This window comes from Sodiomyces alkalinus (assembly GCF_003711515.1).
Source record: "Sodiomyces alkalinus F11 unplaced genomic scaffold SODALscaffold_12, whole genome shotgun sequence".
NCBI classification, from domain to species: Eukaryota; Fungi; Ascomycota; class Sordariomycetes; order Glomerellales; family Plectosphaerellaceae; genus Sodiomyces; species Sodiomyces alkalinus.
In genome coordinates, this window is record NW_021167090.1 from 1,008,960 (window position 1) to 1,022,776 (window position 13,817).

The window sequence follows — 13,817 nt, forward strand, 5'->3', positions numbered from 1 at the left end:
CCGAACCCAATTCTCCGGGAGGGAATAAATAGATCAGCACGCATCCATCAGCATCCATCTCACTCAGAGGAGAGGGCGCAACGACGCAAGGTGTGGACGTTGAGTGTGTGCCAACTCGGCGAGGTCTGCTTACTCTTCCTCCCGAATAGTTGTGGCTTGGTGGCTTTTGCCGTGCCGGCGCGGAGCTGACCACCAGCCTCCCCGAACGTTTTGCCCGACTTCCGTTGGGCAAAACGTTGAACGATGTCTGCCATTGCCAGCGTTAAAGTAGCCGGAGCCGAGCCACCTCGGAAAAAGGCAAAAATACGGTGGCTAATACTATCGGCCAGTGCTGTAATTTTATTGGGCGGACATCAAACTCCGGTGCAATCAGTTCTTTACGCCTACCTACCTAGGAAGGTCGTCAATGGAGTCGAGAACAAAAGGACTAAAGAAGAAAATCAAAATAGTGGACAGCGGCAGGTGAATTAGTCTTGATTATTACACCGGATGCGAATATCGTAACAGCGGGAGAAGAAGAGAAGAAAAAAAAAGGCCCAAGGCAGCCCAAATCCCAACCGAATCAGGCCAAGTCCCAGCCATCATCTCAAGAGATCCGTCTCCCATCGGCCTCTTTTCTTCTCCCCTTCTTCCCCCAGGGCTTTGCAAATGTACCATGCATTCATGAAACCGTACAGCGTTTTCTTCCATTTTTTTTTGGTGTCTTTCTTCACAGTCGTAGTAATGTAACAACAAGGACTTCTCCAAGCCGCCCCAATGTCTGTCTATGCCCTGTGAGAAAAGGAAAATTGAGAGAGAGGAAAAAAAGAAAAAAGAAAAGCTGCCCAACCCCCTGACGTTGCTCCCCCACGAGTCGAGGACCACATTCATGTACAATCATCGAAGCGATGATCGCCGTAGTCCCTCGCCGGGCCGCAACATCAGGGACGGAATGGAAGGGATCGTTGTGTTCTCCAACTTCCTCCACCACTTCAGCCTCGCTTGTCCATCACAGACGAGCCATTTACAGGTCCTAGAGCGAGAGATGTTAGCATGACGATTGGATGACCGAGTTATGGCGGGGAGGGGAAACATACCTCGCAGTAGTCGATGGTGGTGGTGACGGTGACGGTAGGAGTAGGGGCGGTGGTGACCGAGGCGGTGATGCCCCAGCAGTCGCAAGCAGAGGCGTAGCGGACCTCGTCGCAAGAAGAGGCGTAGGCAGGGACGGCGGTGGGGACCTCGGTGGCCTGGCGGGCCTCGACCTGCGCGTTGCGCTTCAGCTTGGCAACGGGCTCAGCGGTGACGGTGACGGTGACGGTGCTGGTGAGAGAAGACATGTTAGTTCAGTGTTCAGAATCCTGTGCCTGTCGTCTTCCGTCTCTGAGCTCTCTCGTCTTGGTCTTTCATGTCTGCGTGTTGGTTGTCCTTGGGATGATGACAAAATGCTGTCGTGCTTTGTCGTGTCCGCCTTTTTTTCCACATTGCATCCCTCCGTATTCCAAGGTCCAGAAAAGGCGGATGGAGAGAACATGGAGACGAGAAGACAGAGGGGAACGGTGAACAGTTGAACGGGAAGACCTACGCAGCCTCGGGGGTGACGGTGGTGAGCTGGAAGCTGGAGCAGTCGGCCTGGCGCTCGGTGATGGGGAGGAGACCATCACGGGTACCGGTGACCTGACGGTTGCAGTTGTTGCCGGCGCAAGCGCGCTTCTCGAGGACGGAGCCAAGAGCGACGGTGGCGAGGGAGAGGATAACGGCGGCCTTCATCTTGATGGATTTGTGGGGGTTTGGTAACGTTGATTAAACACGTCAAGTCAAGGTCGATCGACTGAGGTCCTGAGAGCGAGGGAGGCTGAAAGTCTGCTAGGAAGTCGGTGATGGGCAGAGAAGGGGAAGGGAAAAGGGGGGGAGTGCGGGAGGAGAGGACGGTGGATGCCCTCATATATAATAACGACAATGGGACCTGGGACGGCGAGCATGATGGATGGGTGGGTGTAGGAGTGGATGGCTGCGTTGGTTGGGGCTGGTTCGGTACCAGCCGGTAGGCTGGATGTCCCGTCTCTCGGTTCTAGGCTTAGGTGCCTCCGGGAGAATCGGGTACCTGTCCTGTAGGTAAACTGAGCAGGCAAGGTACCTTACGTTGCACTTTCAGCAGGCTGCATGGCAGCATGGCAGAGGGTACGGAGTACGGGACGCTAAGGATGAATGGAGCGGGATGGGGAACGGTGAGTGGGCACTGGGCACTGGGCACTGGGCACTGGGGACGGGGGTGGGAGGCGCAGTGCCACGAGCTCTGCCCAGTAACTACCTAAGCTGATGTGGGACCACGGTCTTCAACTCCTTTGCCCAGAAGGAGGGGAGGTGGGGAGTGGGGAGGGCCGCTGCGAAGGGCCAGCTTGGTATTAATTACATACGTTGTATTCCATGCGCCACGGAGCATGGGATAGAAGGGGAAACAAAACGGAGAACAGCGAAAAAGGGGAGGAAACGGCGAGTCGAATCGACCGACCCAAGCGAGGGACCAGGGATAAGGAACAAGGGCCAAGGGCCAAGGGGAGAAGGAAGCGTGAGCACGGGTCCCGGTCGGCGGCGGAAGAAGTACATACAGCGCACCTACCTACCTAGGTAAGGTAAGTAAAAAGAAGAAGAAAGCCCGAGGAGATGATGCGTGTTAGTGCTGTTAGTCAGATGCTGCCGCTGCCAGTTACCAGTCCCGTTGTAAGGTACCTCCTCCACATGCATCTGCTTGCTTCCTTCGCCCCTGTGGCCCGCTCCACCGCACCGTAACCACCTAATCAATTACGGAGCACGTTGTACGGAGTACGTACATGCTCCACGACGTCTCCACTCTTTCGGCTTTGTTCCTCCCCCTTGCGGCTTGGTGGTGTTCCTGGGCGCGCAGGATAATCCGGCAACGGGACCCAAAGTCGGTTCGGCCCAAACCAAAATAGCTTATCCGGTGGGCTTTCCCACCCTATCAGCGTCCCGGACATCCGCATGAGGTCGCATCCGTTACATACACGCAGATACAGAGAAAGGAAGAGGGCTGCCCGCCCAGCCTTGTTCTGCAGGTCCAGGGCCGGGGGAGGGAGGGCTTGACTCAATGGAGACTCGTCTAAATCGGGGTGCTTTTTGCGGACGAGGGAACTCGACAATGGAGGGTGACGGAGAGAGAGGCATCTGAAGCACAATTGATTTTCCTTGCAGAGCTGACAATCAGGTCCGTTGGAATACTGCGTTTGTTCGTAATAACCGTCTTTCAGACCCGGACTGTGCTATTCGATACGAGGTGTAATTATGTATTCCCCTATACACGTAATTGGGACTATGATACCGCATATCGCAACGGGTTGGTGGCACTATTGATTTTTCTCTTTTTGGCGGGACGGCAATGTGCCGCTTGGCAGATCCGCCACCCCGTCTTTTCCTCTATCCATCGTCCGAGAAACCCGATTCGAATCGAAGGGGTTTGTGCATTGTGGTACCTGTTTTTGTGCAAAATTAATTAATGATTCGGTCGAAAAATATAATGCAATGCGTCAGGGGCCGCATCATTGACTGAAAAGAGGCGAGTCGGATGCAGCAACCGAAAGAATCAGTACATGTAGGAGAATGCATAGAGGGGCTTGGGTGTAATGTCGGGTAATTGGGAATGATAGGTGCCTTTTACTTAGCTAATGGGGGAAAGGGGCCAAGAGTGCGCAAGGGGTTTGTACGGGGTACGAGTACAACATAATTACGCGGTACGGATACTTCGAGCGGATGGGTACAACGTAAACATACGAATACAATGGGGATGACAGGGTCATACCAATTATAAGCGGGTGAATAGGAAGCGTCAAACTGGATGGACAATCAACGTCCGGGCTGGAAGAGGGCTCCGTCAGCTCTCAAACGGACCAACAAGAAACAAGACCAAGAAACCGTTTCCTTGCTCATGCTTGGTGCGTCATCGACGATACGGTGTACATATGTACGGTGGATTGATCTCGCAACAATATCCACCGGGGAGAATAGCACCCAACTGTCTGGATCAGTGTTACAGTGCTATGGTTAATAAGTCGGTTATGTCGTGGGTGAATTGAAGAAGAAGCTTGAAGAATCCTGGGGTACTATCATATAGCGCTGATCTCCGTCGTATTGTCTTACCTACCCACCTGCTTCGATCACACATGGCTGCAATGACCCGTCCGGAGTACATGAACTAATACTTCGGACTTCGGAGATCGTTCTTGGAAGATCGTCACTATGTACGCGGATCTAGGCACTGATCAACGGAGACTCAGCCGAGCTCCTATCCTCTGCTCAACTTATCTCCTTGACATTCTTATTCGTATTGACGTACAACGTAGTTCGCATTATATACCATACCAGCTTCTTCTCCTTTTGTTGCCCCTTTATCTGTGTCATGATTGGCTGATAGCCCTGACCGTGATACTCGACGGATAACGGATACCTTAAGCATTACCGAGTCGCTTATCTGCTATCACCGTTTCCAACGCGACTGGCAGACGTTAGTTCTTACACCGTTCGGTTTGGCGCGAGGTCGAAGAAGAAGCTAATGGATGATTGATATGTACCCGCGCTAGCGTTCTTCCATTCGTGGTACTGGTTCATCTCGATTCAAATTACAGGTAAGGTAAGGTCGTGTATCCCAAATTACCTCTTTATGCTTGATCTCGGTCTCGGCCGCTGTATCTACGTACGTTGTATGTACAGAAGGTACTACTTTATTTACCTCGTTTCCCCAGATAACGTCGTGAGGGGACAGGGGTATCCATACGCCGTAACACCGGCTCATACATAATGCTAATACCAGCTAAACGCGCTTCAAAGGTTCCGAGCAACGACTGTACTTGGTACTAACTCTCACATTCCCACAATGACTCCCAGCGGCACCGCTTTCTTACTTGGCTTCCTTTTGTAAAGCCGAGGCAGCATTACGAAATAGAGCGCCCATGAGGCACAGGTAACGTCAACATAACGTACGTCGTCCTCACCCACCTGCCTCTTCCCACTCTTCCCACTCTTGTCACGGTACTTTCGCCGTGAAGCCTAGGACGCTTTTGACCTAAAAAGGCAGGTTGGAGACTGATCCACCGAAATGGGCGGGCGGGGAACCCTACACGTGGGTAGGTACACTACTTCGTACTCCGTTCTACGTACCGTGTACAACGTACATCAACGTACCGATATTCCGTTTGGCCCTTTGGGACCGTTACCCTTGATCAACTCGTTCCACCGCCCACTTTGCTAGACTCGAACTGCTGACCGACCCAACTCGTACTAAAAAGGCCCCTGGTCCCCGTCTCTTCTTTCGATTTTGACCCAGTTCATCAACTCGTCCATTACGGATTCGCGACTTTCGCACGTGGAGACGACCATTACCTTACTTTCTCGTCTAGGTACTTCATAGTAAGTACGAAAGCTCGCCCACGTTTTGATTTCTCGTATCGTCCCGAATGCAATCGTCGTCTTCTCCCCATGTGAACGAACGAAGGTGAGCCAGAACAATCCAAGAAGCCTTCTAGAACCCCCCACCCCCGGAGCACGGCCAAAACACGTGGGACCAGCCACTCCAAGAATGTCATAGTACAAAAGTACGGAGTAGAAAAGCACGTGTTGCACTGCACGGTGGGCACGACTTTTGTCGTCCACCTTCCTTGATGAGGTAGCGTATATAGTGCGTGCTGCGAGGGCCGTGATGCGTCACATCCACGTTTTGTCTCATTATCGCTTCGCTTTGCAGCGCATTTGCCCTTGGGTGCATTGGCGATATTGGCATGGCCCCTCTTTCTCGGTTCCTGCGAACCTCGACCTCCTCTCACGACACGTGCTCGAAGGACGGTTGCTCCATGTCGTGAGGCTGCTTGGATTTTGCATTCTGCATTCTTCTCGCGAACTGGACGTATATACCCGGGCTAGCCCATGTCGAAAGGAAGAGTTAGCTGATCATCAATGGACGGACGGGTATCATTGCCCAAGCGACAATCGTGCCCCAAGACGAAGGAGGGGAAAAGGAGGCAATGATAAATGAAGATCCGGCCCACGGCAGGCTCCTGTCATGTTGTGACAGCTGCATAGTCGGAGGATTTCTCTTCTCGCCGCCGTCATTCGGGGATCGACTGGTATCATTGTCGTGGGAACTCTGGGGTACAGAAACGGTAAGGAGACACGGTTCCGGCGCTCGCTGGCCCAGGGGACCTCGAGGAAAACAAAAAGTTGAAACGGCTTTCTTCAACATACCACGTATGTACGGCACGGCAGTTCGTTCAACCTGTGGTCAGTCGAGACTGCGGCACGTAATTAATTATTTCTCCATCCACCTCCGGTCGGCAAGTGAAGAGAAAGATTTCAATACCAGCGGCATCGTCTGTTTTCCTTGTTCAACTACTACTTACATCAACTTATCTATTGCTGTTTCTTCCCCGCATCCTCACTCTCTCCCCCAGATTCTCAGGTACCTCCCAATGTTTGGCTGTTGCTGGTACGTTCGGCGGCTAAAGCCCCAGCCCCTTTTAGGGTCCGGTCCTTACAGCATACATGTGGAAAAGCCCTAACGGAACAACGACCCCCGGGGCCGGCGACCCCATCACTGCATCGCATCGGCGTCAGTGCAACCGTGCCAGCACAAGATTGAATCTCACCGCATCGCCCCCCCTAGACAAGTACGAAATACGACGTATCCGTGCGGAGCGCTAATACGGATACCAATATTGCGTTAACTACGTTGTGTGTACACAAATACTATAGTAAGCATGAATCAATATATATGTCCATATTGGCGACGCGAACCGAACCAGTCAACTCCTCGTCCGGGGTTTCCCCGAAATCCCGGTCGTGTTGCCGACAGACAGGGGGCCGCCTGATTCATCCCGCTCGGCTAGCCCATCGACCAGGGACGGTTATATTCAGCGCCCCCGGATCTAGAAGTCTCGTCCCGGAAGCAGGTTGGGCTGTGGTAATATGTATGTAATTCCGCTTAATTATTGACACGATCTAGGCAAATCATGGGGAAGAACGGGGAAAATGGGGAAATGGGGAAATGCAACGCGGCAACGGTTACCTAGACAGCCAGGCACAGACAGAGACAGGCACAGGGGAATGAAACGCATGGACGCACAGAATGGGAATACCTTACAAGGCCCACTGCTAAGAGACCAGCACTCCTGCTAAGATGCCGCAGATAGATGATGCCGTGTGAGGTGGCCTGCGTTGAATGTGTGGAGTTGGTACGCGGATATTCCGTCCGTCTTACCCTGGGTGATGGTTCGTTCTCAGTAGAGCTACTTAAGGATGCATTCCCCTTCCATGATGAGGGTGAATTAAAGGTGAATCAAGGTTGAATATCATTGCGAGCCGTTTGTCTGCTCTCGTAAGTCTGAACGTGGTATCTATATATCGAAAAGAAAAGGCAAAAAGAAAAGAAGAAAAGAAAATAGAAATAGAATCCAAAAATAATATCCAGTTGAACGCCATGCTGTGCTTTGCTATGCATCATTCTGTTGTACATACCATACCCTGCCATTCTCCCAGAATGCCGACTTCGTCATCACCAAAATCAGTCAGAATCATGCCTCCCGCCGACCATCTTGCGACGGTTCCCGACTGCTCTCCAACCCCACGGCCGTCTGTCCGGCGAAATTGTCCACTGGCCCGTAGTGTCCATGTCCGACCACCTCGCCAGCCTCAGCCACCACACTCAGCGTCGCCTGACCCGCCACGGAGCTCTCGCTCCTCCCTCGCCCCTCGTTGCTGCGCCTCCGCGCCGCAGGCGGTGGTCGGCTCGTCGCCGGCACGGCAGGCCCGCTCACGGCGCTCACAGCACTACCGCCCCCCGATCGGCGGTGGGCCTCGTTGGGCGAAAGCGTCCCGTCGGCAGGTAGTTCGGGCATGACCGAGCTGTCGACGCCGTCCAGCTCCTGCGGCGTACGCGCCCCGGGGGTCCCCCCCACCTCGCTGTTCATGCTGTAGTCGCTCCCGTCGCTAAAATGCCGCACGTGTCCGTAGCCCTGGGTGTAGCCGTGGCCCTGCGTGCTCTGCGAGTCGATGCTCTGGCGGTTGTTGTTGTTCGCCGTGCTGTGATGACTGCCGGCGAGCCATGACGGGCCGGATTGCTGGCTCGCGCGATGCGCCCGGTCGGGCACGACGTCGAAATAACCCACCCCGCTGCTGCTGCTGCCCGGGTACGTCGAATCGTAACTCATGTGGCGGTCGCGGTCCGGCACCGCTTGGTAGCTTCCTCCTACTCCTCCTCCGCCTCCTCCATGGGCCACCGGACTCGGTGTCGGTCGAGGGAGGGAGCCGATGCCGATGCCCTCCGAGTCGGAGTCGGCGCGGCGGTGGCAAGGACGCGGCGACGACATCATCATCAGCGGATCGACGCTCTGGTCGTCGAGCTCGGAGACGGCGGGTTTCTCGGAGCGGTAGGCCGTCTGGGTTTTCGTGCCGTTGGAGTGGCGGGTGGTTCCTTGCTTGGACTCGACGGCCCTGACTACCTTGTTGAGACGGCGCATGATGAGGAAGGCGGCCACGAGGACGATGACGAGAAGGGCGACGGCGCCGACGACGATGCCTGCGATTTGACCGGTCGTTACCCCCCCACCACCGCCGTCGTCGCCACCAGCGCCACCATCGTCGTCGCTGCTGTCGTTGTTGGATTCGACGATTTCTGGCTCCACCTTGGACACCGAGCTTGGATAGAATTTAATCACGACCTCTGCGTCGTCATCAACCTCCGTGGGTCTCGCTGTGGGTGGGGATGGCGTCGAAACCGTCGTCTCCGTCTCCGTCTCCGTCGTTGTTATTTCCGAGTCGGCCGAGTCGGTCGTGGTGATCGTTCGGGTTATGGTATAGGTGGAAGGCTGGGTCGAGTAGCAGGCGTTGGACGCGCAGCCCATGCCGTCGCGACAACATCCGTAGTTTAGCGAGGACGGGCAGAGGAAGTAGTTGGTCGGACAGGATTGGGAATAGGAGACGCCCTGTGGTGCGCGACAGTTGTCTCCTCGTTCGCAAATGTATCCTTCCGGACAGCAACCCCCTGGAGAACGGCACGACAGATGTTAGGGCGGCGAATGACAACGACGCAGGGGGAGGGGGGAGACGTCAAGGGGAAGCACAGAGTTTTCTACTCACCTCCGACTTCAGGCGCACAGGCGTAGTAGCCTACTCTGCCAGCACATGTCTGTGGCGCTCTGGTGGAAGCGAAACATGATTCTGATGCGCAACCGTAGCCGCTCGGGCAGCATCCTCCGTTAAGGCTGGCCGGGCATAGGGAGTGGTTGGGCGGACAGGAGGAGGAAGAAGTCATGTCGCGCCTCTGAATGTTGTGGATGATGGTCACATGCGTCTTTTCCACCCGATGAACTCCGTCTACCCTTTTGACATCGACCGCCACTGCCGGAGTTGTGCAGACGCTGAAAAGTAGCGCAATGGCGCAGTGGGAACATGCGCGCAGTGAGGGCATGGTAATTTCGAAGGGGGGGGGGGCCTTCCTTTACCCACGAGACTGCCGAGGGTCGTTGCGAAAGAAACGAGACGTATCGGCAGTGCTGGTAATCATAAGGTAGGCGCACGGGTGGGTGATAAAGGCGACTTCCGAAATAGGCGGGGAGGGGCCGGTGACGAGGGGAGGGATGATGAGATGTGGACGAGATGCCTCAGCACTCCTTTGTCTCGGTCTCGGTGATTCGAAGGAAAAGAGAAAAAAGAAAAAGAGGAGAAAATAAGAGAGAAAGAAAAGATGCTACACAGAACTGCAAGAAATGATGACGAGAACCAGAGGATTTGCCGCGGGATGTCAAGATGTGGATGTCAAGATGTGGATGTCAAGATGTGGATGTCTGGATGAGGAGGGACGATAAGGTGAGATGTCAGGTCGAAGGTCGAGGTCGAGGTCGAGGGGCCACCACGGTCGGACACTACGGAGTCTACACCCAAAGAGGCGGGTCATCCCGAAGCTGTCGACCCAGCCGTTTTGGGGGCTGAGCACCAGCGCTATGCTAAGCTAAGCTGTGCTATGTTAATTATAAGCAGCGCCACTCAGATTCTGCAGTACATATACATAACGTAGGATTCCCCCACGGTACGAATAGGCTACCATTCTTTGTACCTCGTACTCGTGGAGAGGGACACCCCACCCGTTGAAACCCAAAGACACGTTCCTTGGGTCCTAGTGTAAAGCTCACACCGAGTAACACTGATAGTCGCAGGTTTAAATTGAACTTTTTATTTTATTCCAATATTAACGATTTATTTGGGGTCTTTCGATGGCTTTGTCCCCAAACCAAAGTCCCGTCCCGTCCCGTCCGCGGTTAAGTGATGACGTAATCAGCGCCGAGTCAACTACACGTAAACTGTCAAGGTCCTTTATTTGTCGTTGGTCAGGTCGAATACCCCATAATTAGCCCTCTCTTCTCTTGTCGGGCTGGACGAAGTAGTCCTCCTATAGGTCCTCCCAATTCTAACAAAACCTAAAGGAGGGATAAGAGAATAAGAGACTTATGTATATCACTCTTAATAGCGTCCGCGTAAGAAAAGCAAAGACTTATCGTATATACCTTTATAACTTAGGTAGCCAGGCAGGGCACTACTAAGAACGACGGCAACAAGACTAGTACGAATACCAATAATAGAAAAGAAGGAGGCCATGCCCGCCCACAAGGCTTTCGTTACCATCGTCTGATTTTATATACTGATGATCAGGAGTGGTAGTTGTCGTAACTATTGACACCGAGAGTCCAGTCGGAATATCCTCACCCATATATACCCAATTCTGTCAAGACTCCAGACAACCCGGCCTCCTATACCTAATGCCAAACATGCTCAACAGACTGTGTCCCTGTTCCCAACAAGTTTTCCCCACCAAACAGAAAGGAAGCAAAAAAACGAGAAAGAACATCTCAATCAAACAAGATGGACGCCCAGCCCCCCCCCAAACATCCCATTCACACCACACCGGTTCACCCAAAAACAATAGTAACGCCCATATCCTCGCTTACCCTCCGCCACAGGTCCGGTCCCACGGTCAACCCCGCGCGCCTGACGTTCCGCGGCAGATCCGCCACCCCTAGACTCCCCTCCCCATCCATGAAATCAGACCGCCGCCACACTTCTTGGACGATGATCCAGCCCCTCTCGATGTTCGTCATGCCCTGACGTTGATCGATGGCTATGAACGCCTGCCGCGCGAGCTCCCGGTCCTCGGCGCTCACCGCCTCGCAGGCCGCCACGAACAGCGGCCAGAGGAGCGCCGCCACGGGTCCACCACGGGTCACCGTGGCGACGCAGTGCCGTAGACTGATATGCGTATGTCGCTGCACCGACGGGTGGTTCCTCGCATGGCCGTGGATGGTGCGGTACAGGTGCACGAAGGCGCTGTGCCGGTAGGCCAGCGCATTGTGGAGGACGCTCTGCAGGTGGGCGCTGTCCGGGGTATGGAGCGGGGATGGCCCGGCCCCCATGGTGGCGCCGTCATAGACGCCAAACTCCCCGAGATGGCACCCTGGCGGCAACGACGGCCGCCAATTCTCCAAGGCTGATTCGACGGCGTCCGACGTCGTTTGAAACTCGGTTCGGAGGACGGCCAGTTTAGCCGTGTTGAGAGACGGTGCCGCTAGGGCGGATTCGAGCTCGTTCTTCAAGGAGAGGAGGTTCGACAGACGGTGGAGAATGGGCCACAGGGTGGTGGAAAGACCCAGGAGAGTATCGACGCTGTTGGATGGGCTGGTGTCTAAGGGGTCGAGGTTAGGCACAGGGTGCAGACAGCCGGCAGCGGGAGCTGTCGATATGGGTGCTTTGCCAAACGAAAGGGCAGCAATCACGTCGTAGAACCGGAATGCCTGAGCTCATTGTGAGTATTGTGTTTTCGAGGTCATTGGTGTTTGCTTGACCAATATATATAGATATATACCAGGGGATAAAAAGAGTAAACATACACGTTCCAGGAATGCGCTTGTTGCTGTGGGTGCCTGGTCGTTCTGGGTCATGACGGTCATGGCACCTTTCAGATGCCCGTCCACAATGTTGGAGCGGCCCCGTTGGACCAACTAGTGCACATGACCCCGTCAGTTCTCATGCATGGAGCAACCGGTATTGCTATAGGCGGAGAGGGGAAACCAGAACAGGGTGAACATACCACTTCATAGTACACCAGCAGCATGATAGCAGCCAAAAGATCTTCCCGGTTGGCCTTGGACCCCATTTCGATGAGCCGGGCTAGCCCTTGAATCGCTTGATTGTGGAAGTACAGCGACTTCTCGTCGCCTTTCTCGTTCCCCCGTTGGCGATGCTCCAGGTGGGCGCTTGACAAGGCAAATATGGCGTTCTGCACTACGGTGCTTCTATGGCAAAGGGGCAGGACAAGCTGTTGGAAGGGATTCCCCGATTCGGTTTCGCGGAGGACGATGAGGTGCGACAATACGTTGGCGAAGTGATCAATGAGGGCGCGGCGGCTGGAACAGTCGGAGAACTCGCTGAAGACGGGCAGTACGAACTCGAGATGGGGAGAGCCAAGAGGTGCGGGTGATATCATGGCCAAGTCCGGGTGATGATGGGCTCGGGCCATTCGGGAGACGGCTAGCTGAGGAAGGGGAAGAGGGCTTGTTCTGACAATCTCCTCGTCGACTTGGCCGTCGTCGTTGTCCTGAAGGGAGAGGTGAAAGGGCATGTCGAAGGGAGAGACGAGGGCGGCATCAGAATCGATGGCGGAAGAGGTGGCCCATTGCGAGCCGAGGGGACTGGCGAGACTGGCAACGTCCGCAACGTCCGCAACGTCCTCTATCATGGATACCGACGGGCCATCCCCGTCATGGTCGTCTTCTTTCTGGGCGCCTGCCAGGCCTGCGACGGCCGGGGGGAGATCCAGTGTACCGGTATCGAGTCTAAGAAACGGAAGATGGGCTTCGGGGGATTGTTCATCGTCATAGTGTCCAGCGTTCGAATCGCGCTTCTTGCGTTGGCGGGGCTTGACTGGCTCGTAGACGCATTTCTGACCGCGTTCGACGCAGCGGGAGCATTCCGGCCTGTTTTCGTCGCACTTTTTCTTCTGTTTTACCCTCGCCGAGGGACGGATGTTAGAATGCGGACGTCGAAGAGGATGAAGAAGGGGGGAAGGGCAGGGTGTCGGATGCCGAGTGTTTGGTGTTTGGATTGGGATTTTTTTTGTTGTGTTGTGGTGGTGGCTGCGGATGTGGGATGTGGTCATGGATGCGGTTGTGGTTCATTGTGGTTGTGTACCTTTTCCTTGCTGTTTTGGTTGTGGTTCCCCCACGTGTCAGCACGACCAGTCATAACCCAAAACCAAGAAAAGAAGGGGGGAAAGAAGAGTCGTTCAAAGCATAAAGGAGGATATAAGACATACCAGTATGCGCAACCTGCATATTCGTAAAATGAACAAACCGTGGGTCAGCAAGAGGTGCGAACCGAGCCGGCCACATCGGGATGGGGGTGGCGATGGGATGGCGATGGGGATGGAGATGGCAGCCAGGAAACGGAACGGCAGCAAGCACAGTATGTGGCAAAGGAAAGACGCGAGCGAGCAAACAATAGAACGTACCGGCTCTAGATCTCCTTTTGGGAGGCTTTGGCGCCGCAACCTTTGTGTAAAGCAACATGATGAACGGGTGAAGAGAAATATCAAACGATGCGAATGTCGTAGACTGAGACTCGTTACCGCCCATTCGGGGGTTTGCCCAAAGTCATGTTTGTCGCTTGATCGTATGCATACAAATATGGTCGCCAGAGAAATTTACCAAGGCGTTCAGGATTAGTCGAGGAATAATGATTCCGGTTCCAAGGTCGAAGGTCGGGGAAAAGAGAGAGGGATTGGAAGAGGT

General features: G+C 54.4%; 5 protein-coding genes across 5 annotated transcripts; 1 reads left to right on the forward strand and 4 right to left on the reverse strand.

Moving 5' to 3' along the window:
* Window positions 1-905: 905 nt before the first annotated feature.
* On the reverse strand, window positions 906-1,776 carry SODALDRAFT_329358 (hypothetical protein). The gene is made up of 3 exons (XM_028610917.1): window positions 1,565-1,776; window positions 1,077-1,302; window positions 906-1,012 (listed from the first exon to the last, which is right to left on the reverse strand). The coding sequence occupies exons 1-3, from the start codon at window positions 1,747-1,749 to the stop codon at window positions 1,004-1,006; spliced, it is 420 nt and encodes a 139-aa protein (XP_028462985.1). The 5' UTR covers window positions 1,750-1,776; the 3' UTR covers window positions 906-1,003.
* A 4,014-nt stretch (window positions 1,777-5,790) lies between these two features.
* Window positions 5,791-6,648, forward strand: SODALDRAFT_78983 (hypothetical protein). Its single transcript, XM_028615698.1, has one exon. The coding sequence runs from the start codon at window positions 6,009-6,011 to the stop codon at window positions 6,540-6,542; it is 534 nt and encodes a 177-aa protein (XP_028462986.1). The 5' UTR covers window positions 5,791-6,008; the 3' UTR covers window positions 6,543-6,648.
* A 717-nt stretch (window positions 6,649-7,365) lies between these two features.
* On the reverse strand, window positions 7,366-9,460 carry SODALDRAFT_329361 (hypothetical protein). Its single transcript, XM_028610918.1, has 2 exons — window positions 9,118-9,460; window positions 7,366-9,022 (listed from the first exon to the last, which is right to left on the reverse strand). The coding sequence occupies exons 1-2, from the start codon at window positions 9,446-9,448 to the stop codon at window positions 7,554-7,556; spliced, it is 1,800 nt and encodes a 599-aa protein (XP_028462987.1). The 5' UTR covers window positions 9,449-9,460; the 3' UTR covers window positions 7,366-7,553.
* A 1,341-nt stretch (window positions 9,461-10,801) lies between these two features.
* SODALDRAFT_79071 (hypothetical protein) lies at window positions 10,802-13,475 on the reverse strand. Its single transcript, XM_028615699.1, has 4 exons — window positions 13,343-13,475; window positions 12,119-13,228; window positions 11,919-12,029; window positions 10,802-11,822 (listed from the first exon to the last, which is right to left on the reverse strand). Exons 2-4 carry the CDS (start codon window positions 13,184-13,186, stop codon window positions 10,944-10,946), a joined length of 2,058 nt encoding a protein of 685 aa, XP_028462988.1. The 5' UTR covers window positions 13,187-13,228; window positions 13,343-13,475; the 3' UTR covers window positions 10,802-10,943.
* On the reverse strand, window positions 12,993-13,796 carry SODALDRAFT_329365 (hypothetical protein). Its single transcript, XM_028610919.1, has 3 exons — window positions 13,538-13,796; window positions 13,343-13,355; window positions 12,993-13,228 (listed from the first exon to the last, which is right to left on the reverse strand). The coding sequence occupies exons 1-3, from the start codon at window positions 13,659-13,661 to the stop codon at window positions 13,183-13,185; spliced, it is 183 nt and encodes a 60-aa protein (XP_028462989.1). The 5' UTR covers window positions 13,662-13,796; the 3' UTR covers window positions 12,993-13,182.
* Window positions 13,797-13,817: the final 21 nt, after the last annotated feature.